The sequence below is a fragment of the Onychomys torridus genome, chromosome 9 (genome assembly GCF_903995425.1).
Source record: "Onychomys torridus chromosome 9, mOncTor1.1, whole genome shotgun sequence".
Lineage (NCBI taxonomy): Eukaryota > Metazoa > Chordata > Mammalia > Rodentia > Cricetidae > Onychomys > Onychomys torridus.
The window spans coordinates 102,951,997-102,979,466 of record NC_050451.1 but is presented as its reverse complement, the minus strand read 5'-3'; the positions used below and the strand labels follow the sequence as shown (position 1 = coordinate 102,979,466).

Sequence of the window (27,470 nt, the reverse complement as noted above, 5' to 3'; positions counted from 1 at the left end):
ATGGACTCTCACATCTGACACACAACAAGAAGAGAAATCAAAATGTACAGGTCACATCACAAAACCACAGATGATAGAAAAGGCAAAGACTGTATATGTCCACTGAAACACACCAGGCCTATAGAAATGTTCTCTGATGTGATTTACCTATGTGAAGCTCAGGACACAGGACTTAGAATAAGTGTGGTCAAAGAATCCAGAGTATTTACAGAAGGCATGAGCAAACATCTCAGCAATCCTAAAGAGAAAGGAGAAAACTCTGGGCAAATGCCAAGAAAGTACAAGCAATGTAGCAGAATGAAATCACAAGGAAAACTCAGGATATGAAAACTGAATTCAGTAAAGAGATAGAAATATTGAAGGGAGCACATGCTGAATTGAACATGGAATTGAAAAGATAATTCTATTAGAAAACTCATAGAAAATCTGAGTAAACAAATAGAAACTACAGATGCAAGTATAAGCAACAGAATGCAAGAGAAGGAAGAGCGGATCTCTAGCGTTGAAGATACAGTAGAAGAAATAGATACATCAGTCAAAGAAAACACTAAAGCCAACAAAGTCATGACCCAAAATGTCCAGGAAATTTGGGACACCATAAAAGGACCAAGCCCTAAGAATAATAGGGATAGAAGAAGGAGAATAATACCAACTCAAAGGCACAGAAAATATATTCAACAAAATCATAGAAGAAAACTTTCCCAACCTAAAGAAGGAAATGCCTATAAAAATACAAGAAGGTTACAGAACACCAAATAGAATAAATCCAAAAAAGTCCCCTCATCACGTAATAATCAAACCACTAAACATAGAGAATAAAGAAAAAATATTAAGAGCTGCAAAGGAAAAAGGCCAAATAACATATAAAGGCAGACCCATAAGAATAACACCTGACTTTTCAATGGAGACTCTAAAAGCCAGAAAGTCCTAGATAGACATTATGCAGATACTAAGAGACCATAGATGCCAACCCAGACTATTATACCCAGAAAAACTCTCAATCAACATACATGGAGTAAACAAAATATTCCATGATAAAACCAGATTTAAACAATATCTCTCTACAAATCCAGCTAAACAGAAAGCACTTGAAGGAAAAATCCAACCTAAGGAAGTGAGATACACCCATGACAACACAGGCAATAGACAGTCCCATACCAACAAATAACAAAGAAGGGAAACATACAACACTACCACCAGAAAATAAAAGGAATTAATAATAACTAGTCATTAATATCCATCAATATCAATGGTCTCAATTCACCTATAAAAAGACACAGGCTAACAAAATGGATACAAAAACAAGATCCATCCATTTGCTGCATACAAGAAACATACCTCAACTTCAAAGACAGATGCCACCTCAGAATAAAAGGCTAGGAAAAACTTTTCCAATCAAGTGGATTTAAGAAACAAGCTGGTGTAGCTATCCTAACATCTAATAAAATAGACTTCAAACTAAAATCATTTGAAAGAGGTCAGGAAAGACACTACATTTTTATCACAGGGAAAATCTGACATGATGAAGTCTCAATTCTGAATATTTATGCCCCAAATACAAGGGCACCAACATTTATAAAAGAAACATTACTAAAGCTTAAATCGCACATCACACCCCATACACTATTAGTGGGAGACTTCAACACCCCACTCTCACCAATGGACAGGTCTTCCAGACAGATACCTAACAGAGAAATAAGGGAACTAACAGACATTATGACTCAAACAGACTTAATAGATATCTACAGAATATTCCACCTCAACACAAAAGAATATACCTTCTTTTTAGCACCTCATGGAACCTTCTCCAAAATCGACCACATACTTGGTCACAAATCAAATCTCAACAGATACAAAAAAAAAACTGAAATAACCTCCTGTGTCTTATCAGACCACCACAGCTTAAAGTTAGACTTCAACAACAACAAAAATTATAGAAAGCCTACAATCTTATGGAAGATGAATAATGCCCATGTGAATCACCAATGGGTCAAGGAAGAAATAAAGAAAGAAATTAAAGATTGCCTAGAATTCAATGAAAATGAATGTACAACATACCCAAACTTATGGGACACCATGAAAGCAGTGCTAAGAGGAAAATTCATAGCTCTAAATGCCCACATAAAGAAGTTGGAGAAATCTCACACTAGTGACTGAACAGCACAACTGAAAACTCTAGAACAAGAGGAAGCAAACTCACGAGGAGAAACAGATGTCAGAAAATAATCAAATTGAAATCAATAAAATAGAAACAAAGAGAACAATACAAAGAATCAATGAAACAAAGAGTTGGTTCTTTGAGAAAATCAACAAGATAGATAAGCCCTTATCCAAATTAACCAAAAAGCAGAGAGAGAGAGAGCATCCAAATTAACAAAATCAGAAATGAAAAGGGAGACATAACAACAGACAATGAGGAAATCCAGAGAATCATCCGGTCATACTTCAAAAACCTGTACTCCACAAAATCTGGAAGAAATGGGCAATTTTCTGGATAAGTACCCCATACCAAAGTTAAATCAAGACCAGATAAACTATTTAAATAGGCCAATAACCCCTAAGGAAATAGAAATGGTCATTAAAAGTCTCCCAACCAAAAAAAAAAAAGCCCAGGACCAGATGGTTTCAGATTTTCAAAGAAGAGCTAATACCAATACTCTTCAAATTGTTCCACACCATAGAAACAGAAGGAACATTACCAAATTCTTTTTTATGAGGCTACAGTTACCCTGATGCCCAAACCACACAAAGATGCAACAAAGAAAGAGAATTAGAGACCAATCTCCCTCATGAACATTGATGCAAAAATACTCAATAAAATACTGGCTAACTGAATCCAGGAACACATTAAAAAAATTATTCACCATGACCAAGTAGGCTTCATCCCAGAGATGCAAGGATGGTTCAACATATGAAAATCTGTCAACGTAATACACCATATAAACAAACTGAAAGAAATAAAACCCATGATCATCTCATTGAATGCTGAAAAAGTCTTTGACAAAATCCAACACCCCTTCATGATAAAGGTTCTAGAGAGATCTGGAATACAAAGAACATACCTAAACATAATAAACGCAATATACAGCAAGCCAACAGCCAACATCCAATTAAATGGAGAAAACTCAAAATGATTCCACTAAAATCAGGAACAAAACAAGGCTGTCCACTCTTCCCATACTTATTCAATATTGTACTTGAATTTCTACCTAGAGCAATAAGATAATAAAAAGAGATCAAGGGCATACAAATTGGAAAGGAAGAAGGCAAACTTTCATTATTTGCAGATGATATGATAGTATACATAAGTGACCCCAAAAATTCTACTAAGAACTCCTACAACTGGTACACAGCTTCAGTAAGGTGGCAGGATACAAGATTAACTCAAAAAATCAGTAGCCCTCATATATACAAATGAAAAAGGGGCTGAGAAAGAAATCAGAGAAACTTCACCCTTTACAATAGCCACAAATAATATAAAATACCTTGGGGTAACTAATTAAGCAAGTGAAAGACCTGTATAATAAGAACTTTAAGTATCTGAAGAAAGAAATTGAAGAAGATATTATAAAATGGAAAGATCACCCATGCTCATGGATAGGTAGAATCAACATAGTAAAAATGGCAATCTTACCAAAAGCAATATACAGATTCAATGCAATACTCATCAAAATACCAACACAATTGACTTGGAAAGAACAATACTTAACTGTATATGGAAAAACAAAAAACCTAGAATAGCTAAAGAAATCCTGTATAATAAAGCAATCTCTGGGAGTGCCTGGGGTTATAGAGGCAATTGCCCCTGGGTCCCACCCCTGGGCACCAGCCATCCCGGGAGGACCTGCCCAACTTGGCCCCAGTTTCTGGCCAATCAGTGGGCCCTGCAGGAAGGCTCCTCTTTTCCAAGACTGCAGGCAGATCCTGCAGTCTCCACACCCTGCCCCCACACCCATCTGCGGAGACCCCAGCCACTTCCTGAGAATCAGAGATCAGCCCCCAGTTTCCATCCTGCCCTGGAACTCCCACCTGGACCAGAGGTGAGTGCCTGGGGTCACACCAAGAGAGGCAACTGCCCCTGGGTCACACCCCGGGGCTCTGGGGAAGACCTGCCCAACTGCACTCCAGGTTCTAGCCATAGGGCAGGAACCTCCATCCCCACTGTTAAGGTTCCCCCTCTCCAAGACCCTCTGGTGAACCCTACAACCTCCACGCCCTGCCCTCACACCCATCTGACTGAGACCCCAGCCCCTCAGCCACTTCCTGAGACTTAGAAACCAGCTCTCAGCTTCCATCCTGCCCCAGAACTCCCATCTGGACCAGAGGTGAGTGCCTGGGGTTGTAGTCAGAGAGGTAACCTCCTCTGGGTCCCACCCCTGGGCACCAGCCATCCCGGGAGGACCTGCCCAACTTGGCCCCAGTTTCTGGCCATTCATCAGGCCCTGCAGGAAGGCTCCCCTTTTCCAAGACTGTAGGCAGACCCTGCAGTCTCCACACCCTGCCCCCACACCCATTTGCCCAAGACCCCAGCCACTTCCTGAGACTCAGAGACCAGCCCCAAGCTTCCATCCTGCCCTGGAAATCCCATCTGGACCAGAGCTTCCATCCTGTCCTGGAACTCCCATCTAGACAAGAGGAGCTCCCATCTGGACAAGATAAGGAGACATCAGGGACTTCCTGAGACTCAGAGTCCAGCCCCCCAGCTCCTATCCAGCCAGCACTGTCATCTGGACCAGAGCTCCCATCCGGCCCAGAGCTTCCATCTGCACCAAAGAGAGGCTCCCTAAATCTGTCAGCTCTGTCTGGACCAAGTACACTGATTATGACCAAGAACAAACCCAAGAGGAGATGGGCAGACGTCAAGGCACAAGTACATATAACAAAATAAAGAGCAATACAGCATCACCAGAACCTAGCCCTTCTCCAACAGCTAGACCTGAATATCACAGAATGGAAGAAGAAGAAGAAGAAAACAACCTTATGAGTAACATCATGAAGAGGCTAGAGCCTTATATAGAAGAAATCAAAAATAAAGTGGAGGAACAGACAAACAAGAAATGGGAAGAACACTATAAAAAACTAGAGGAAAGGACAATTAAAGCAGAAAAAAATAAGTCACTGAAAGAAAATCATGAAAAAGCAAGGGAAAAACAGTCCAAGACCTAAAGCAACCTCTGGAGGCATCATGATCCCTGACCTCAAGTTCTACTATAGAGCTATAGTAACAAAAACAGCTTGGTTCTAGCATAAAAACCAACAACATGTGGTCCAATGGAATCAAACTGAAGACTCTGACCTTAATCCATACACCTATGAACATACATATGATTTTCAACAAAGAAGTCAAAACTGTACCATGGGGAAAAAAAAGCATCTACAACAAATGGTGCTGGCATAACTGGATGTCAACATGCAGAAGATTGCAAATGGATCCATATCTGTGGTCATACAGAAAACACAAGTCCAAGTAGATCAAAGACCTCAACATAAATCCAGTTACACTGAATTTGATAGAAGAGAAAAAGGAAGTAGTTTGGATCAAACTGGCACAGGAGACCACTTACTAAATATAACACCAGTAGCACAGACACTGAGAGTGACAATTAATAAATGGGACCTCCTGAAACTGAGAAGCTTTTGTAGAGCAAAGGACATGGTCAATAAGACCAAATGACATCCTACAGAATAGGAAAAGATCTTCACCAACCCCACATCTGACAGAGGGCTGATCTCCAAAATATATAAAGAACTCAAAAAGCTAGACATCAAAATACTGAACAATCCAATTTAAAAAATGGGCTACAGATCTTAACAGAGAATTCTCAACAGAAGAATCTCAAATGGCTGAAAGGCATTTAAGGAATTGCTCAACATCCTTAGTCATTAGGGAAATGCAAATAAAAATAATCCTGAGATACCATCTTACACCTGTTAGAATGGCTAAGATCAAAAACACTAAAGACAGCTTATGTTGGAGAGGATGTGGAGCAAGGGGAACACTCCTTCACTATTGGTGGGAATGCAAACTTGTACAGCCACTCTGGAAATCAGTATGATGGTTTCCCAGAGAATTGGGAATAAGTCTTCCTCAAAACCCAGTTATACCACTCTTGGGCATATACCCAAGGAATGCTCAATCTTATCACAGGGACACATGCTCAACTATATTCATAGCAGTATTATTCATAATAGCAAGAACCTGGAAACAACCTAGATGCCCCTCAGCTGAAGAGTGGATAAAGAAAATATGCCATATATACACAATGGAGTACTACTCACAGTAAAAGACAATGATATCATGAAATTTGCAGGAAAATGGATAGATCTAGAAAATATCATCTTGAGTGAGGTAACCCAGACTCAGAAGGACAAACATAGTATGTATTCACTCTTAAGTGGATACTGAATGGGAGGAAAGGGATGGCCAGACTGCAACCCACAACTCCAGAGAGGCTAGCTAACAGGGAAAGACCCTAGGAGGGACACATGGATGACCCTGTGAAGGAGAAGTGGATGAGATCTACATGAGGGACTGAATATGTGTGGTGGTGGGGAGGTGGTGGCAGAGGACGAGGAGTGGGAGATGAGAACATAGGGAAATGGGAGGGTCAAGCTGGAACAGGGACAGAGTGGGAGGGCAGGGAGGAAGATACCATGATAGATAAGGACATCATGGGAACAGGAAGAGGCAGGGTACTGGGGAGGCTCTCAGGAATCCACAAGGTTGACCCCACCTTGGTCTGCTAGCAGTGGTCCAGAGTGTGTCTGGACTGGTCTACTCTGGTGACCAGCCTAGCAAATAACCTAGCAGTCATCATAGAGCCTTTGTCCAGTGACTGATAGAGGTAGATACAGAGATCCACGGCCAGGCACCAGGCTGAGCTCCAGGAGTCCAATTGATGAGAGAGAGGAGAGATACTGCAGGCGAGGGATGTCAAGATCATGATGAAAGGACGTGCAGAGATGACCGGCCACACTAGTAGAAGCCCATGAACTGTGGACTGGCGGCTGTGGAGACCCCATGGGACTGGAGTAGGCCCTCTGGAAATGGAAGATGGTTGTTTGGCTCCAACTGTTTGGGGGACACCCAGGCAGGGGGATCACAATCTGTCCCTGGTCTATGGGCAGGCTTCTGGAACCTGGTGCCTGTGGTGTGACACCTTGGAGCAGTGGGAAGGGGATTGGATCTGCCCAAGCTCAGTGTGCTGGGCTCTGCAGACTCCCCATGGGAGACCTCGATTTGGGGGATGTGGGGATGCAGGGTGGCTTGGGAAAGAGGGCAGGGGGTGGGAAGAAGGAGGAGGGGAGATCTGTGGATGGTATGTGGAGTGAGTAGAAAATTTCTTAATAAAGAAAAATTAAGGAAAAAAACTCATAGAAAAGTCTTACCAGTAGAATGGATCGAGTATAAGATAGAAAGTCAGTACTCAAAGTAGAGAAACTGGATAGCTTAAACAAAAATATTGAAGATATGGGGGGAGCACACTAAAAGGGTATACAGGAACTTTGCAATACCCTGAAAAGATGAAGTCTATGAATTATAGGCATAGAAGGAGGAGAAGAATCCCAGGCCAATCGCTTAGACCAGACCTTCAACAGGGTCACTGAGGAACTCCCCCCAAATTAGGAAAGACATATTTGCACACAGAACACCAGACAAGACCAAAGAGGAAACCTCCCCCTCCCCTGCTCCCCCCTCGCCCGATATATTATAGTTGAAGCACTATGTACACAGAACTAAGAGATGGTATTGAAAGAAGACAGGGGAAAATCACATGTCATATATAAAGGAAATCACATCAGAATAACAGCTGATTTCTTAGATAAACTTTAAATACCAGAAAAGCCTGGAGCAATATTCCAAGCTCTAAAATGCCACAGATACCAACCCAGATGACTTTACCCTGGGAAACTATCAGGCATATTTGAAGGAAAAAAATACTTCCCACAATATAAAGAGACTAAAATAATTCATGCCTATAAATCCAATTCTACAGACAATACTGTACACTATGCTTTAGACGGGAGGAGGAATAGCATAGCCAAGGCTCTAGATAGAAAACATGAAACTGCAAATACTGAAACACATAATAAGAACACAAACTGCAAGATAATGACAGTAACCAACACACACCTTTCAACGATACTATTAAATACTAATGGCCTCAATATCCCACTCAAAAGACACAGGTTAGCTGACCAGATCAAGAAACAAAATCCAGGAATCGAATTGAAGACCCTGACATTAACCCGTACACCTATGAACATATAATTTTTGACAAAGAGGCCAAAAATGTACAATGGAAAAAAGAAAGCATCTTCAACAAATGGTGCTGGCATAACTGGATGTCATCATGTGGAAGGCTGCAAATAGATCCATACCTGTCGCCGTGCACAAAACTTAAATCCAAGTGAATCAAAGACCTCAACATAAATCCAGCTACTCTGAACCTGATAGAAGAGAAAGTAGGAAGTACTCTTGAATGCTTTGGCACCAGAGATCCCTTTCTAAATATAACACCAGTAGCACAGACACTGAGAGAAACAATTAATTAATGGGACCTGTTGAAACTGAGAAGCTTTTGTAGAGCAAAGGACACAGTCAACAAGACAAAGTGACAGCCTACAGAATGGGAAAAGGTCTTCACCAACCCCACATCTGACAGAGGGCTGATATCCAGAATAAAGAACTCAAGAAATTAGACATCAAAATGCCCAACAGTCCAATTAAGAAATGGGCTACAGAACTAAACAGAGAATTCTCAACAGAGGAAATTCAAATGGCTGAAAGACATTTAAGGAATTGCTCAACATCCCTAATTATCCAGGAAATGCAAATCAAAACAACTCTGAGATACCACCTTACACCTGTCAGAATGGCTAAGATCAAAAGCACAGAAGACAGCTTATGCTGGAAAGGATGTGGAGCAAGGGGAACTCTCCTCCACTGTTGGTGGGAATGCAAGCTTGTACAGCCACTTTGGAAATCAATATGGCACTTCCTTAGAAAATTGGGAATCCATCTCCCCCCAAGACCCAGCTATAGCACTCTTGGGCATATACCCAAGGAATGCTCAATCATACCACAAGGGCATTTGCTCAGCTATGTTCGTATCAGCTTTGTTATAGCCAGAACCTGGAAACAACCTAGATGCCCTTCAACTGAAGAATGGATAAAGAAAACATGGTACATATACACAATGGAGTACTACTCAGCAGAGAAAAACAATGACATCATGAGGTTTGCAGGCAAATGGATGGATCTAGAAAAAATCATCCTGAGTGAGGTAACCCAGACTCAGAAGGACAAACATGGTATGTACTCACTCATAGGAGGATAACAGATGTAAAACAAAGATGACTAGACTGCTACACAACTCCAAGGAGGCTACCTAGAAAACGGGACCCTAAGAAAGACCCAAGGATTACACAATGACAGAGAAATGGATGAGATCTACATGAACAACCTGGACAACAGTGGGAGTAATGAAGGGCAAGATTTGAGGGAAAGAAAGCTTAGGGGAGCAGGAGATCCCAGCTGGATCAAGAACAGAAAGGGAGAATGAGGAATAACAGATCATGATAAATGAAGACCACATGAGAACAGGAATAGGCAGAGTGCTCAAGAGGTCCCCAGAAATCCACAATGATACATCCTCTGTAGACTGCTGGCAATGGTCGAGAGAAAGCCTGATCTAACCTAGTCTGGTGATCAGATGGCCAAACACCCTAACAGTCGTCTTGGAACTCTCATCCAATAACTGATGGAAGTGGATGCAGAGATCCTTAGCCAGGCCCCAGGTGGAGCTCCAGGTGTCCAACTGTTGAGAAAGAGGAGGGTCTGTAAGAGCGTGAATTGTTGAATCCAAGATTGCAAAAAGCACAGGGTCAAATAGCCAAACGAATGGAAGCACATGAATTATGAACCAAAGGCTGTGGAGCCCCCAGCTGGATCAGGCCCTCTAGATAAGTGAGACCATTGAATAGCTTGATCTGTTTGGGAGGTGCCCAGTCTGTGGGACCATGATCTGTTCTTAGTGCATGAGCTGGCTGTTTGAAACCTTGGGCTTACACAGGGACACTTTGCTCAGTCTGGAAGGAGGTGACAGGACCTGCCTGTACTGAATCCACCAGGTTTAAATGAATCCCCAGGGATGCCTTGATCCTGGAGGACATGGGAATGGAGGGGAGGGGATGGGGGGAAGGTGGGGTGGGGGGCGGGAGCGGGGAGGACAGGGGAACCCATGGCTGATGTATAAAATTTAAAACACATAATAATAAAGAAAAAAAAATTTTAAATAAATAAAAAACTCTCCACAGATCAAAAAAAAAAAAAAAAGAAAGAAAGAAAGAAAGAAAAGAAACAAAATCCAGGGGCTAGAGAGATGGCCCAGCAGTTAAGAGCACTTGCTGCTCTTCAAGAGGACCTGAGTTCAATTCCCAGAATCCACATGGCAGCTCACAACTGTCTTCAACAACTCCAGTTCCAGAGAATCCAACACCCTTTTCTGGCTTTCACAGATACCAGGCATACCAATACTACACAAACATATATGCAGGCAAAATACCTTTACACATAAAATAAATAAAATTTAAATCCATCATTTTGTTGACTTTAATAATTTAATTTATTATTTTGTTGACAAAATAATTTAAAAAAACTGCTACTTTCAAAATACCCACCAACTTAAAGTAAAATGATACAAAAAAAAAAAAAATGTATTCCAAAAAAAGGGAACCATGATATCACCATCCTAATATCTGACTAAAATAGACTTCAAACTAAAACTAATCAGGAGAGATAGATCAGGACATTTCCTTCTGATCAGAGGGACCATTAACTAAGATGGCATTGCAATCTTAAGCCTCTATACATCCAACTCTGGCACACGCCAAATCATAAAAAATGTACTACTAGATTTCAAAACACAGATTAATCCCATTTTAGTAACTGATTTCAACATTCTACTTTCCAATAGACAGATAATCTGGACAAAAAAATTAACAGGAAAAAACAATTAATGATTAAATTAAAGAATTAAATGATTTTATATATCGAATGGACTTCACTGATATCTACTATGCTCAAGCAACAAAGCACACACTCTACTCCACAGCCGCTAAAGAGCCTTCAAAAGGGATCACATTCTGGGATACAAAGCAAAGCTCAACACACACACACACACACACACACACACACACACACACACACACACACAAAATAATTGAAATAACTCTGTGTGTCCTTTCTGACTACAATGTAATAAGGTGTAAAATCAACAGCCAAAAAATCTCTAGTAATTATATAATTTATGGAAGTTACAAAACACATTACTGAACAAAGAATGTGTCAAAGAAGAAACTAAAATATTCCAGAAACTAAACAAAAACAAAATCACAACACAACAAAATCTCTGAGAAAATATGAATCATGTAACTACTGCTGTCAAATATTTAACAGAGAGAGAACCTTCAACAAACCGCACCAGGAAAAAGTGGATTTCCACATGTAGAAGAAGGAAATTAGACCCATGTGTTTCAACATATGCAAAAATAAACTCTGAGAGAGCATTAATAGCCATAATATACAAAGGACTCAGGACATAAACAAGCAACAAAACATATGATTCAATTTTTAAATTGGCTACATATGTTACAAGTGCATTTCCAAAAGAAAAAATTAAAAAGGCTAAGAAATATCTTTAAAAGTATTCAACATCTTTGGCAATTAGGAAAACAAAAATTAGAACTACTTTGAGATAACATCTTTTCCAAATCAGAATGGTCAAGCTCAAGAAAACATCTGACAACAAATGCTGCCGGGTATGGAGAACGGAGCCTTCATTCACCATGGGTAGCGTTGTACACTGGTGGAGAAACCATGAAAGGAGTGTGGAGATTTTCCAAAAGCTAAAACCAGATCTCCTACATGACCCTATGGCATGTGCCCTAGGACACATCTTACTCCACAGATGACTTGTTCAGCCATTTATTCACAATATCTAGAAAATGGAAACAACCTAAATGTCCTTCAGCTGATGAATGGATAATTTAAATGTGGCACATTTATACAATGGAAATCTATTCAGCTAACAAAAAAAAAAAAAAAAAAAAAAAAAAGATTTTTTTACAACCTGAAATAACCAAAGCAGCCAGGAAAGAGTGAAGGGACCCTCTCAGAGGAAGAGTTATGCAGTGGCTAGAAGGGGTAAGAGGGGAAATGGGAGGTTTAACTGGGGAGGAAGGACAATACAGGGAGAGAGGGAGAAAAGAGGGATAAGTAATACTAAGACTGTTCTTGAAAAGCCATGGAGAAACATATTGCTTTGGAAGCTTACTTAAAAATACTTATAGAGTACCGACGTTCTGATGCATGTCTTTAAATCCAGCACTCAGGAGGTAGAAGCAGGAGGGTCTCTGTGAGTTTGAGACCAGCTTGGTCTACACAATAACACTGAGTTCCAGACCCACCAAGATGACACAATAAAAACTACATCAAAAGAAAAAACAAAAGGGGGGGGGAAGGAAGGGAAAAGAGAAAGGGGCAGAGAGGGGAGAGGTTGGGATGGAGGGAAAAAAACCTGTGTGTGTGTGTGTGTGTGTGTGTGTGTGTGTGTGTGTGTACACATCTATATATATAGTTACATAGAATTATTACTATGGCCCTCAGTTTCCTCCCAGAACTTGAAGGTAGAGCCCTATTGCTGGAGACACCACATTCTTCAGACACAAGACTTGGGAGAATGGAACAGGAATTGACCTGGGAGTCTCCTTGTTAAGGGCTGATTCTCAGAGTATCAGGACACACTATGTACATTTCCAGGGGAGAGGGAATAATAGGCAGTTGTACCCAGAGTAAAAACTATGAACAACAACAATGAGGAGAATGGCAAGATTTCCCCAGTGGTGCAGTAGTAGCCCTTTTATATCAGAAGTAACCAGTAGCTATCTATGTGGACTCAAGGCACTCAGTAAGAGGGAATTCATGCTTAGTACTAACTAACAGCTAACTAACCATGGCTAAGGACAACCTGCTATTGTCATTTTCTCATGGCAAATTAATTTCTAACTATGTTCTAAATACTCAATCTTATATCCACAGTTAGGGGTAGACCTCATCCCTCAAAGAAGCTTCTTTTTGCAACAGATAAAAACTATTACAGAGGTCCATAGCTGGTCAGAATGAAATGAATAAGCGGCCACAGGGTGCCCAGTCCTGGTTGATACAAGTGCACTTCAATTCTAACCTAAAGTTCAGAGGGAAGCACAGAAGAAGAGACAAAATTACAGGAGCCAGGGGACCAGTACACCTGTCACTAGGTGTTGCTCCTTAAACATGGCGGGTGAAGTACACCCATGAACTCTAAACAACACTGGCACAATGTCAACACCAACTGGCATGGAAGTGTGGATGAGGGAATTCCACAAGATCCCACCTCTACATGGAAAACCATAGGTATTAATGGCTGCTGTGAGAAAGAGAAGCATTTTCCTTCAGGGAACAGCTCCTGCACAGGGTACCCAAACCCTAGAGGTTAGCCATGGCTACACATGTATTTGAGCAAAGCTAAATGTACTCAGTAGGACATACACATACATACATACATACATTCTTAATCTATTACTTTGAAATATGACATTTTAAAATGACTGGGAGAAATAATTCATTATACATATGTAAACATATATAAACAATAATAATTAAAGATTTCATGAATGTGGGACAGAGATGGGGAATTTGAGAGATATTGGAGAATAGAGAGGGATGGATGGGAGTAATCTAGATGCTAAGCCCATGAATGAAATTCTCAAATTAAATAAAAACCTTAACAGAACTGTAAATGAAACATTCCATCCACAAACCCTTTGATCTACAATAGTGTCCTGCCTACAAGATATGCTAGTGCAATAGGGGCACAAAGTCTGTGGGAATAAACAACCAATGCCTGGTTTCACTTAAGGCCCACTCCACGAGATGAAACCAACATACCCAACACTGCTTGAGTGACCAAGAACTTGAGACCAGGAACCTGGGATAAAACCAATACTACTGTCCTACAAAAAAAAAAAAAAATTAAAAAAATAAAAAGGAACAACAAAATGACTCCTACAGCAGATAATAAGCGAAGAGTGAGAGACCTTGGAACACTCAGTCCTAAATGGGATGTCTCTATGAAATCCCTCCCTCCCCTCAGGACTCAGGGAACCCTGCAACCCTGCAGAAGAAGAGGTTGAAAGACTTGTTAAGAGCCAGAATGGATGGAGGACACCAGGAGAACAAGGACCTCTAAATCAGCAAGATCTAAACACATAGAAATCAGAGATTGAGATAGCGTGCACAGGCTCTGCACTGATCTACATCAGATGGGATCCTAAAGCTGAAAGGAAGAGTGGACATGTGCCCCATCCCTTCCCCAGAAGCAATCTCCAATGAATAACCATTTGCAGATGAAAGTTTAGTTTCCTCCAAGGGAGACTCACTGGATAAACTACCCTTAAGGGTAGGCTGCATGCCCAACAGTGGATGGTCAACAGTAAATGATCTCAAAAACATCTTTGGAGGTTACTTGTCTCATAATGTCATGTCAGAGCTCTTCCTTTAAAAAAAATTATATTATATATTTGTATATATTTTTCTCTCTTTCTAACAAGTCATTTTGTATATATATAGTATGGCTTCTAGTTTAGTGTTTCTATGGGATTCCTGAGTGTGAGAACAGTGGGTCTTGTGCCTTCTCTTGGGCTCTTCTCCATAATTTTGTTGGTTTTGTTCAATTCCAATGTGTTACTTTTTGTTTTATCCTACTTTATTTTATTTTGCTTTATTATATTTTATTTTATTATTAGACTTTAGAAATCTGTTTTCTATGGAGAGACAGAAAGTGGGTGGAGCTAGATGGGAGGGAAGGCGGGAAGTAGAAACTGGGAGTAGAGGAAGATAAAACCATATATATTATATGAGGAAAAAGATATTTTCAATAAAAGGAAAAAATAAAAATAAAAAGAAGACCTTAAACATTTAAAAAATAAAATGTAGGGGTTGAGGATTTAGCTCAGTGGTAGAGCACTTGCCTAGTAAGCATAAGGTCCTGGGTTCGATCCTCTCTGCTCCAAAAACAAACAAACAAACAAATAAATAAATAAATAAAAATAAAATGTAATGATAAAATTAGCAAATCCACTTTCAGGAGACAGGAACTTATTTCTTTCAAGCAGATTGCTTTCCAATGAAATGTAATGGATTCTTTTAAATAAAGATTTCATTTATCAATTACTTATTGACAAAATGGACTGCTTGGTTATGATGCAGCAAAAGTGATCTTTCATCTTATTTTGGGCATACATATTTAAGGTTCATTTATGAAATTATGCCCCAAGTTAACTCTTCTGTGCATTTAATTTAGGGCTTGTATCCTTGAAAGTTTTTTTCCAACAAAATCCTCTGGACAAATTGCTTCTATATCTATATTGTCTTTTCATGATTCTGAGAGAAACTTCACATAAGCAATGGGAGCTTCTGAGGGTTGATTATGGCAAATCATTGTCATAATGCCTATATACTGTTATGTTTATAATTAATTTTAAAAGCCAAGGTTCATCTATTAATCACAGCACTTGCACCTTATTAAACAGAAAATAACAAAGGACTATAGACATTAAATGACACTGGGCAGGGAGTGATGGTCCCAGACCTTAATATTCATTTTGCTACTGGGGTGGTCATCACCCAGCCTTTAGCAGTATCAACAAAGATTATAAGTAGTTCAACACATCTTAATTGCGGATTTCAAAATCTTTTGGTCTTTATGATTTATTTAAAAATATGTTATTAATGAAAGTCTGCAAAAGTACCTTTGAAAGAAAAAAAACAGATTCCAACATTAAGTGCCCATGTGATAGCAAATGATGGCACCACGCCCTTGGCTGCTGTTAATGCCACTGACTAAGAGAAGGCTGCATTGATCATGGCCTTCTCTGGCCACCTGCTCTGGAAAGGATAAATATTAAGGTTAAAAAATGAGAATTCATAAGTAATATTCCTCATGCAAACCTTTTCACTGACATTCTCAAATACACAGTTTAAGATTTCTTCCCAACTTTGGCCTTACCTTCTCAAGCATTTGACTGACAACCAGAAACTCCCTCTTTAGCTTAACTTTTCTACTTCCTGCCTATTCACTTCAAAAACTATACTCTCAGGCCGGGAGGTGGTGGTGCATGATTTTAATCTCAGCACTCAGGAGGCAGAGCCAGGCAGGCAGATATATGTGAGTTCAAGGCCAGCCTTGGCTATACAGATGAAGCTCCAGGACAGGTACCAAAACTACACTGAGAAACCTTGTCTCAAAAAAACAAAACAAAACAAAAATACAACAAAAAGTACATTTTCTGTCACAATGCTCTCATTATCATGAGAAATAATGATATCATTTCCACGGGGCACCTAAGGCTTCCTAATTTTGTAGTTTGGATCACAAATCTTTGTTTAAATTGTATGTCAATGAGTTCCCCACAATTTCTTATAAGTAAATTCCATAACAGAAATAAAGCTACATTCTACAGCCCCTCAAAAACATAGTTGATCCAATATCTTAGAATCTGACATTTCATAATTTCTGAAGAAAAAAAAATCATCAATTCATCATGAGCTACATTTCAAGTCAAATTAAATTTTATTCAGATTTACTGCATTTATTTACTAAGTATAATTCTAAAAGTCACCCTTGTGATTTAGTTATGCATATAAACATGCAAATTATTTGCATATATTGACATTATTATACCTCTCAGACAGAAGACTAATAGAACCTCTATCCTATGTTAAGCAGAAGCTGTAAATTGGTTTTAAAGGCCATGTAAGTTTTTTTTTTTTTCATTTTAATCATAGGACAATAACTAATGCCTTATAAGAGAGAAAACAAATTAAACTATTTTATTACAGTAATAAGGAATTTTACAGAAAAGACTAAAATCAGAAAAAGACCATCTATCTTTCAGTATGCCTAATAATTTCATATCTCATTAATTTTATGTGTCAACATGCTGTTTGAGTTAGGGATGAATTCTGAGTTTAGCTGGCCCTTAAACATCAATTAATATCTCCTATTTTACTATTTACCAGTCTTGGATGCTCTTATTGTATCAAACCTGTGTTCTTATAAAAACCATGTGGGGTTGCCAAGAAAGAACTCAAAATAAGTATATCTTCAATTCATATCTTTAAAAATAAATCTATGATGATTCAGATAAAAACTAATGAGGTTTTATGTTACTTCTTTTTGCCACAGGATCTGTAAATACATGTTTCCACTGAGGTAAAATGATGGGTGAATATCATGGAAAACTGGAAGAACTCTCTCTATAAAGATATACATTCCAGTGGATTATTTCAATAACACAACAGTTTCTCTTGTTCATCTTTAATATGTGCTCAGGAAGGCCCCATACATAATTTATAGTGAATAGAAAAACAAACTTCATTTTATACCAGAATGAGACACAATTACAAAGAAATAGGCCTAGCCAATATTGCTATCACAAGTAAATGGCATGATAGGGCTGTTCATTAGTGCCAGAACTCAAATCCATCTACCTTGAAAGGCAGCTGCATTTCGAGATATTAGCAACTTTAATGTTGAGCTGGATGTCTGAAGCACCTGCTGCAAATCTTGCCGAGCTGCGATCTGGTATCTCTCCTCCATCTTCCTGGTACAGCATGTGGGGCTTTTGGATACACAAACCTGAAGATCAGGTCCTGAAAAACAAATGGCATTTTGTACAATGACTATCGGTCCATTTAAGAAACATAGCATGGCAAACATTATGACCAATCCTGCATGCAAGAGGTTTGTGTATAGTGTGGGAAATTGAGTTTCAAGTGCATTTGCTATCAGAAAATGTATCTATCATCCTACACTGAGTCCAAGTATCCTTGGGATGCCTAGAGGTTCACACCATATTGTTTCATAAAGGTATTCCTCTTTGCACTAAATATTTGAGCAAAGAGTTGATAGGTTAGGCTACCTGGGTTTTATGTAATGGTCACTGAAAGTTTGTTTGAATTGCCTACTCACAGTTTTTCTTTCTGACAGTGTTCAGAGCAACCACATTCAGCTCTGCATTAACTAATATTATTACTGAAATGAACAAAAATAAAATATGTTCACATGCACACACATATACACTGTGCCAATGTAGCAGCTCCCTTTCAAGCCCTTCATCCACATTCAGAGATAGTCTGAGAGTTCTTTACTAAAGTTGATTTTTCAAAAAAGCCAAAACATGAAAAGTCACTCTATTCTTTCTGCCAACATGGGATACCAACAACTCCAACAATATTGGCTTTTGTTTGCTGAAGTTAAACAACAAATGACAATATCTGGGCATTTTACAAAGCTAAGGAGCATGAAATATTTATAAACATCACAGTAGGTAATAAGTTGGCATTCTTTCATTTATCTTACCTAAAGTTATACAAAAGCAAATTCTATTTCAAATAGTAAAATTGACTGAAAGAAAACAAAGCTATCTTCTCAGGTTTATTCCTAAATGGAAGAATCAGGGGATTAGCATTCGGAAAAGCACAATAATAAATAGAAAAAAGAAACGACAAGTATTGAAACATATAAACCTACTTAGTGTGAGAATAACTAAGAAGGGTTTCAAAATAACAACAGTAGGTTATTACAAACATGCCTCCAGATGCAACACTGTTTTCTAGCTCACATTCCCATGCTTGGCCTATAAAGCGCCCTGAACAACACACCCTCTGTGTGGCTTGAAGAAGAATGCCCTATAGGCTCATATATTTGAATGCTTGGTCACCAGGTAGTGGCACCAGGTAGTGGCACCAGGTAGTGGCACCAGGTAGTGGCACTATTTGAAAGAATTAAAAGGACCAGGAGGTGTGGCCTTGTTGGAAAAAGTGTGTCACTCTCATTTTCTCTGCCTATGGATCATGATGGAGCTCTCAGCTACTTATTGCTCTAGCACCTGTCTGTATGCTGCCATGCTCCCACCTTAATAATGGGCTAGCCTCTGAAACTAGAAGCAAACCCTTCTCTTTCTCACAGACTCTGAGACAGCTCAAGTCCTTATAATATATATCTACAAGGGAACATATATCTCTCCACTACAATGCTAAGATTTTATGTTCTTTGGTGTGAATCCTAATTAATTAGTTCTCCTACTAATACTGAAAATTCCCAGGTGGACCATTTCCCACTTGTCAATTATTCCAGTCACTGAGGATATGCCCAGTATATCATAAACAGTCAATAATATAGACGTATTATATCCTTTAATCCTTACATCAGCTTTATGATCTATACACCATTACTGCCACATTTCATGTACAAAGAAATAGAGTCTGAAAGATGCTTCAGACTTCATTGTGTGAAGTTGAAGATGTAGCTCAGTGGTAGAGTGCTTTCCTGGTATATGTAGGGCCCTGATTCAATGTCCAACATCTCAAAAAAATTTCTTTTATATTAGTTGGGTAGGGTAGTACACACCTGTCTTAGGAGGTAGAGAGAGGAGAATCAAAATGCAAAGTCAGTCTGGGTTACACAGGATGCTGTAGGTTAACCTGAAATATATAGTGAAACCTTATCTCAGAATAGGAAGGAAGGAAGGAAGGAAGGAAGGAAGGAAGGAAGGAAGGAGAAAAATATACAATTGTCCTGTGTCAAACACCAATAGAAAAAATTGGTAGAGCTGAAGTGTGGAAACAGACAAGCTGACTCTCAAATCATAATCGCCACCATTATTCTACTAAGAGGGAAAGCAAGTCTTAAACCTATAATTAGTTGGTTTATGAATATAACTGGCCATTTCTTCCCACTACTTAGAAAGGAGGCATCTGTTTAGAAAGCTTCAGGATAATAAATTTAAGATTAGGAACAATCAAACGAGATTTATTCAAAATCAACTAGTCTGAAATGTAGTTGTAGAGCAGTCATTTGCCTCTCTGCCCAATTTTAAATGATGGAAGCTACAATTAGAAAGATGCTACAAATTGTTCCCACTGCTGTTCTGAACATGTAGAAGAGAATCCACTACAATCAGAGCTCACAGTAAAAACAGCCATTCCATCTCCATAGATAGGCAGTCCCTTGTTAATGAAGGTCTGTACTGGCTGAAGTTTTCACTTACAATCTTGAAATTTTATAATGGGAACACAAGACTAAGTTTCAAGCCAATCTGACCTACGATACCACAATTCAAAAGTCACCATATATATATATACATATATATATACACATATATAATATTATATTTGTGTTTTAATTTTACACATCAGCCATGGGTTCCCCTGTCCTCCCCCTCCCACCCTCACCTTCCCCCCATCCCCTCCCCTCCATTCCCATCTCCTCCAGGGCCAAGACTCCCACAGGGATTCATTTAAACCAGGTGGATTCAGCACAGGCAGGTCCAGTCCCCTCCTCCCAGGCTGAGCAAAGTGTCCCTGCATAAGCCCCAGGTTCCAAACAGCCAGCTCATGCACTAAGGACAGGTCCCTGTCCCACAGCCCGGATGCCTCCCAAGCAGTTCAAGCCACTCAACTGTCTCACTTATCCAGAGGGCCTGATCCAGTTCGGGGCTCCACAGCCTTTGGTTCACAATTCATGTGCCTCCATTAGTTTGGCTATTTGTCCCTATGCTTTTACCAATCTTGGTCTCAACAATTCACACTCTTACAATCCCTCCTCTTTCTTGACAATTGGACTTCTGGAGCTCCACCTGGAGCCTGGGCAAGGATCTCTGCATCCACTTCCATCAGTTATTGAATGAGAGTTCAAGCTTGACTGTTAGGGTGTTTGGCCATCTGATCACCAGACTAGGTCAGATCAGGCTTTCTCTTGACCATTGCCAGTAGTCTACAGTGGATGTATCATTGTGGATTTCTGGGGACCTCTCTAGCACTTTGCTTCTTCCTATTCTCATGTGGTCTTCATTTATCATAGTCTACGGCCATACCACCCTGAACGTGCCCGATCTCGTCACCTTATTTTTAATTGCGTACATTTTAATCACTATTACCTACAAGGTATGTTTAAATGACTTAAAGTTGGGGTACCAATGCAGGCAAAAAAGAGATGATTTGAAAAGGACCTTCCCTTTCTTCTTACATCTGTCCAAAGAAAGACAAGATTCTAAAGTAAACAAAATCTTCAGGGAAAAGACCAGACGGTACCTGTTCACAGTGTAAATACAAAGGCCATGTTATTATGCTTGCTGATAAAAAGCCCACACTGCAGTTCTCCGACAGTAAATAAAACAGGCATCATGAGAAAGCAGAGCCAGAGAGAACACAGACATGCACCACAGGTAACAGGAAGTTCCTTTCTTTCTAAGATATCAAAGCTTGGCTTCAAGGAACATGGCATAATCCCAACACTCTCTGAAATGGCAAGACAACCCTGGCTAAAAAGCAGGTATCATGTTCCCGAATAATAAATTCAAACTCTGCATGGAAAGCTAACAATAAAAGGAAATTAAAAATCAAATAGTAAGCAGTTCACAGAAGGAATCATCAGCCAAGGTGGCAGGATTTCTCTATGTTCTCATCCAGGAGCAACTGGGGTGGGAGTGGAGAGGAGGTGGTCAATTCCTGTCTGTTCCCAACATAAAACACTCACAGCTGCCAGCCTTTTTAAGTACTTGTTTATCAAGTTAAAACAGAAACACCACGAGGCATTCTGCTAAGACAGTGGTGGCAACATTGTGGTTTTTCACTATTTCTAGATCCTCACATATAACCAGAAAATTTTCCTTAAAAATTAAAAAAAAAAAATCAACTCACAACACACTGTATAATATGACATCTCCAAAGCTTTAAACTACAAACAAGAAGGAAAAACTATCAACAGCACAATCTTTGCAGTATCAGAGTATAAGAGCAGCAAAGGAGGGAGAGAGGGAGGGAGGCAGGAGGGAGGAGGGAGGAGGGACGGGGGAGGGAGAGAAGGAGGGAGGAGGGAAGGGGAGCAGGCAGTAAAGGAAGTGGCTGACAGCAAAGAAGAGAGTCTTAAGTAGCAAACAAACACAGGAAAACACACCAATGGACTTGGCAATGTTGAAAGCCCCTTTAGGGAAAGGCAGGGCTGGACAGAACAGCCCTGACCCCACACACTCAGGCAGGGCTCTTTCTGAGGACAAACCCCAACTTGGTAGAAGAGCTTTTGGAAGTAGACTCAAAACGTAAGTGAGCCAGGAGAAATAGGAAGATGTCCAGGCAACTTTCCAACTTGCAGCCCACCAACCACAGGTGGCACAGAAAGCTAAGAATGTTCTAGAAGGTGATCTTTGTAGCTGGTAATGTCCTGTGTCACATGTAGAAATGCTGGACAGACTTATCAGCAAAGCAAGGGAATAAATCAACTGAGGACACGCAGAAAACAAATAGCCACGTTGAGCTACCTACCTACCTCCCTTTCTCCCTTTCTCCCTTCCTTCCTTTCTTTGTTTCTTTCTCAACTTTGACTTTTAAGATAGGGCGTCAGCACAGAGCTCAGGGTGGCTTAGAAGTCTCCATGTAAACTAGATTGTTCTCACCTGATGGTGAGCCTCTGGCTTCTGTCTCTCAAGTCTAGTATTACTGAAATGGACCACCATGTCGATCCCAGCAGTCATGTTTTATAAATCTTACACTAAAACAATAGAAAAGGAAGTTCTTTAAAATCAGAAAAGCTATTTTGAGTCTATCTTGAAACAAATATTCAAACAACAACGAAAAACTAAACAAACAAATAAGAATGAATGACAGAAATCATTGTGTGGTATATCGTTATCTTTTAGTGGGTTCTGCAACAGAGTAGCTAAATCACTAATCTGGTTTTTGGGCACCCTTTTATTGGTGAAATTATTAAGGCCACTCCAAGTTAAAAGAGAGGTTTATTTTGTGGAGTAGCTTACAAATGAAGGGATAGGTTGCAGGGTCTGGGAAAGGTATGGCGCAGTCCGGCGGTGTTCTCTGGAGAACTCTGCTCGATCTACCTCCAGCATCCAGGGTTCCGGAACCAAGAGCAGCCTCTCCTCTCCATCCTGGGTCTTCAGCATCCTCCCTCAGCCCCGCCTTGTGGGCGTGACCATTACGGAATCCTCAATTGAGGTTGGAACTTCCAGGCCAAGGCTGGAATGGCTACCCACTACATCTCCCCCTTTTGTCTAAATAGAAGGTTCTAACCTAATACAAGACTATATACAAAGAAATGGTTATCAAATATTGTCCAGGAGTAATGAGGGATAATGACCTAGATAAGCTGGAATTACAATAAATGCAAACAATATCAAGCAAATACATATACTAAAATCCAGGGAAGTCTAAAGCGTAGGTAGGTGGCATGTTACAAAGATCATTCCAAAAGGTGTCCTATCCTAAAGAACCTGACTCTAATACTTAATATATTCTATCTAAGATTATATATATATATATACTAAGTTGTAACTATAACTGCTAGTCCAACGTGTAGGCAAGAGTTTCCACCTAAAACCTGAGAAAAAAGATTCTAAAACGGAGGTAAAAACAGCTTCCTAGTTGTCTCTCTCAAGTTAGCGGCAGCCTGCTGGTTTGAGCTACTATGGCGGGTTGCTGGTGTGTGCGTCTGACCTGCACTGTGGAGGGAATGAGGAGTCTACAAGTGGCACTTTACTCTGATGCGTGGTAGATTTAGCCTTTGCTAGTTAAAAAAAAAAAAAAAAAAAAAAGTTTCTGGGCTATGCACTGCTTTGATAGAACTGCTTCTGATAGTTGATGGTATACATGGCTCCAGACCCAGAGCTAGTGGTAAACTGTACCACTGCCATGCTGGGAAGCTGAGGTGGGCAGAGCCAGCAGCCACAACATCCTTTCAGTCTTACAAAGATGGATATTACACAGAGAATCTGGTTTGTGTTGTCTTTGGGATTTTTAACTGCAAAAAAAGATTTGATTGTAAAAGCTGTTGAGTTAAACAAATATGTAAATTTTAAAGGTACCTTGACTTCAAAATTTGGGTGTTAGGACATGTTGCTTTGGAAAAGAGTCTCTACTTTTGTTTCCACAGAAAGCCAGAGGCTGTGGATTTCTTCCAGATTAAGATACATCAGGTTTGATCAGCCAAGACCACCTGAAAGGTCTCCGATGACACCATGGCCCAGATGATCCAACATCCAGAATGGTTTCAAGGCAACTGGCTCAGAGGTTCACCCTCATGGACTACTCCATAATCCTAAAATTTTCTTTGTGTCCCCATAAGATACAGCGCCCCCCTCCAGCAGGAAGTAGTAAGAAAAACTACGCCCACATTCCCAAAATTATCAAGCTGGCTTTGGAGATGGAATTGGCTCACTCCTTCTCTAAACACAGACATATTGCAATAAAAAAAAGAGATTCTTGTATCCCAAATCAGAAGAGCCCTCTGGTGTGGGACAGACTAAAACCAATATTTTTATTTAAATCACATTGATTATAAATGTGATCTCTTTCTAAAATAAAAAAGGGCATATGATATAGATATAATAGGATGAAAGGGTAGATTAATGAACTTACTTTTAAAGAACAACAACTTGTTTAAAATGTCTTACATTGGTATAGATTTTAGCCTATTGATTTAACTTAAAGTTAATTTTGTTATACTATATATATATTTCTACTCTCGTTTGATATATTATGTTTATGCAACTCATTTAAATTGTAATGGATAATTAAGAAATACAGATCAATTAGTCTTCTATGATAGTCAAACTTATGGTCATGTTAACTTTTCTAGGTATACATAGATTATATTTCAGATAGACAGGTAATCTTCAAACACTTCAAAGGTCTACAGAATATGGCACTTAAAAGATTTTTAAAATTTAGACTTTCTAGACAATAAGACATGTCTGCTCCTGGCATCACTGATTTACTTCAGAGAGGAGGATGGGCACTGAAGACACTTCATATGGAGTTTATCTTCACCTTGGCAAAAATAGCCATTTGGGCCAGAAACTGTTCTGGTCTGGACTGCTTGATCAACTGGACATGCAGGACCCATAGAAAGGTGACCACTGAACTTTGCTTGACAAAATGGTCCTTCAGGTTCCTGCTTTGCAGAGGAAACTGCCAGATATTCTACAGGACACTGAGAGAAGTGAATGAGAGACTCTAGTCCTGTGGGCTGAAGACAAATGCCCCCAGTTTACAAAGGAACATTAGGTGACTGTTCAGGCTGCCAGCTGTCTCTGTCTACTCTGCAACACTCCCGAAAGTTGCTTGCATCCTTCTGGTTCTCAGGTAATAATATATCCTTCTGAGGTCTTTGATGTGGTTGAAGACTAGATAGTTATAATTTCCTCGGTTATGATAAAAGATAAGTTAAATATAAAACCTTAGACTCACAAATATAAGGTAGATAGGATATCTTCTTTAATATTGTACTGTAATTCTTGCTTGATAATTGTTTTGTTATCTGAAATTTTACTATATAAAAGTTAAAACCTTGCTTTTTAAAAGAAAAGGGGAAGTGCTGTGGGATGTTCTGTATGTCAAATGTGTTGCTCTGATTGGTTAAAGTAAATAAAGTGCTAATTGGCCAGTAGCCAGGCAGGTAGGATAGGGTAGGCGGGACAAGGAGGAGGAGAATTCTGGGAAGTGAAGGCTGGGGCAGGGAGATACTGCCAGCCACCACCATGACAAGGTAATGGTAAGCCACAAGCCATGTGGCAAAGTACAGACTAATAGAAATGGGTTAATTTAAGATAGAAGAAGTAGATAATAAGAAGCCTGATCCAGCCATACAGTTTGTAAACAGTGTAAGTTTCTGTGTGTTTACTTGGTTGGTTCTGAGCGTCTATGGGCCTGGCTGGGGAGAGAGATTTGTCCTAACTGTGGGCCAGGCAGGAAAACTCTAACTACACCCTTTCTGTGGCATGTTCTCTGTAGGATGTTCTCCATTTCTCCCATTTTGTTAGGATGAGTGTGTGTGAGATTTGACATCAGCAGTTTCTGGAATTCATTTTTTTTTTTTTTCATTTAGCTTCTGTTTGTTTGGTTGTGTGTGTGTGTGTGTGTGTGTGTGTGTGTGAGAGAGAGAGAGAGAGAGAGAGAGAGAGAGAGAGAGAGAGAGAGAGAGAGATGAATTAGAAAACCCAACAGTCAAGGTGACAGTACTCGGGAAGTAATGAAGATGACAAGGAACGTCTCTGTGAAGACTCAACTGGAGAAACACAGAGGTGGTGACCCACAGGCCGTGCTGGAAGAAGAAACCAGGGGGAAAACACAAATTGTGAAAAATCAAAATGAATGAAAATGTCTGAAATTTAGTGGAAACAAATATTAAAGGGAGATGAGATTCCTACAGAGGAAGAGGGAAATTTAAAAATGCATCTTGGGAGAAATGGGAGGCATGGAGGGAGGGGAAACTGCTCTCAAGATGTGCTGAAAACAAACAAATGCATGTTACTCTGAGGATGTTGCATTAATACAGCCTTAAGTGAGCAATTGTGAAATATTCAAATTCTATTTTGAGTTCCACTCTGTATTCTTGGAAATTAGGACTTATTCCATATGTAATAAAACAAGATTAAATAAAACCCAGTATTCTTGAATTTGAAATATAAATAAAAATCATCATGAATTTTATGGTTAAGAAGTATATTTCCTAGTATCTTAGGAAAGGCCTAGAAATAGTGACTTAGTATAGGGCAGCCTTTCTTAGCCTGTGAGTTTCAACTCTGTTGGGGGTCACATATTCGATAATTACATTATGATTCATAACAGTAACAAAATTACAGTTATGAAGTAGCAACAAAATAATTTTATGGTTAGGGTCACCACACAAGGAACTGTATTAAAGGTTACAGTTTCTGTCATTAAAGCATTAGGAGGGTTGAGAACCACTGATGTAGAGGAAGGGCCTCCTCAGTACCCGGGTTATGGCCATGAACTAACATTTATCTCAAGAAGAAATTGGCATTTATTGAAGAAAGGGCTCAGGGCCTGGAGAGATGACTCAGCTGGTAAGAATGCACACTGTGCTGGCACGGGACCTGAACTTGGTTTCCAGCACCCATGTCAAAGGCTCACAATCTCCTACAACTCCAGCTCCAGATAATAGTATCCTATCCTCTGGCCTCCACAGACCTCTGAATTCCCAACTCCAGCTCCAGAAGATAGGATACCATTATCTGGCCTCTGAATTCCCATGCACCTAGCGCGCACGCGTGAGCACGAGCGCACACACACACACACACACACACACACACACACACACACACCAAATAATAAATAAATAAATAAATAAATAAATAGATAGATAGATAGATAGATAGATAGATAGATAAATAAATAGATAAATAAATAGATAAATATGTAGTTGGAGTTTTCCTGCCTGGCCCACAGTCAGAACAAATCTCTCTCACCTGCCAGTCCCACAGTCGCTCAGACCCAACCAAGAAAGCACACAGAAACTTACATTGTTTACAAACTGTATGGCCGTGGCAGGCTT

At 39.7% G+C, this 27,470-nt stretch overlaps 1 protein-coding gene across 4 annotated transcripts in view; it reads right to left on the bottom strand.

Annotated features, from left to right (window-relative positions):
• The window catches only part of Gpc5 (glypican 5), a 1,359,592-nt gene that overhangs the window by 1,306,830 nt on the left and 25,292 nt on the right, over nt 1-27,470 (bottom strand). For all 4 annotated transcript variants that reach the window (XM_036198928.1, XM_036198931.1, XM_036198930.1 and 1 more), the window contains exon 2: nt 17,594-17,755. In XM_036198928.1, coding sequence (XP_036054821.1) covers nt 17,594-17,755 — 162 coding nt within the window. The remainder of the gene's footprint in view (nt 1-17,593; nt 17,756-27,470) is intronic.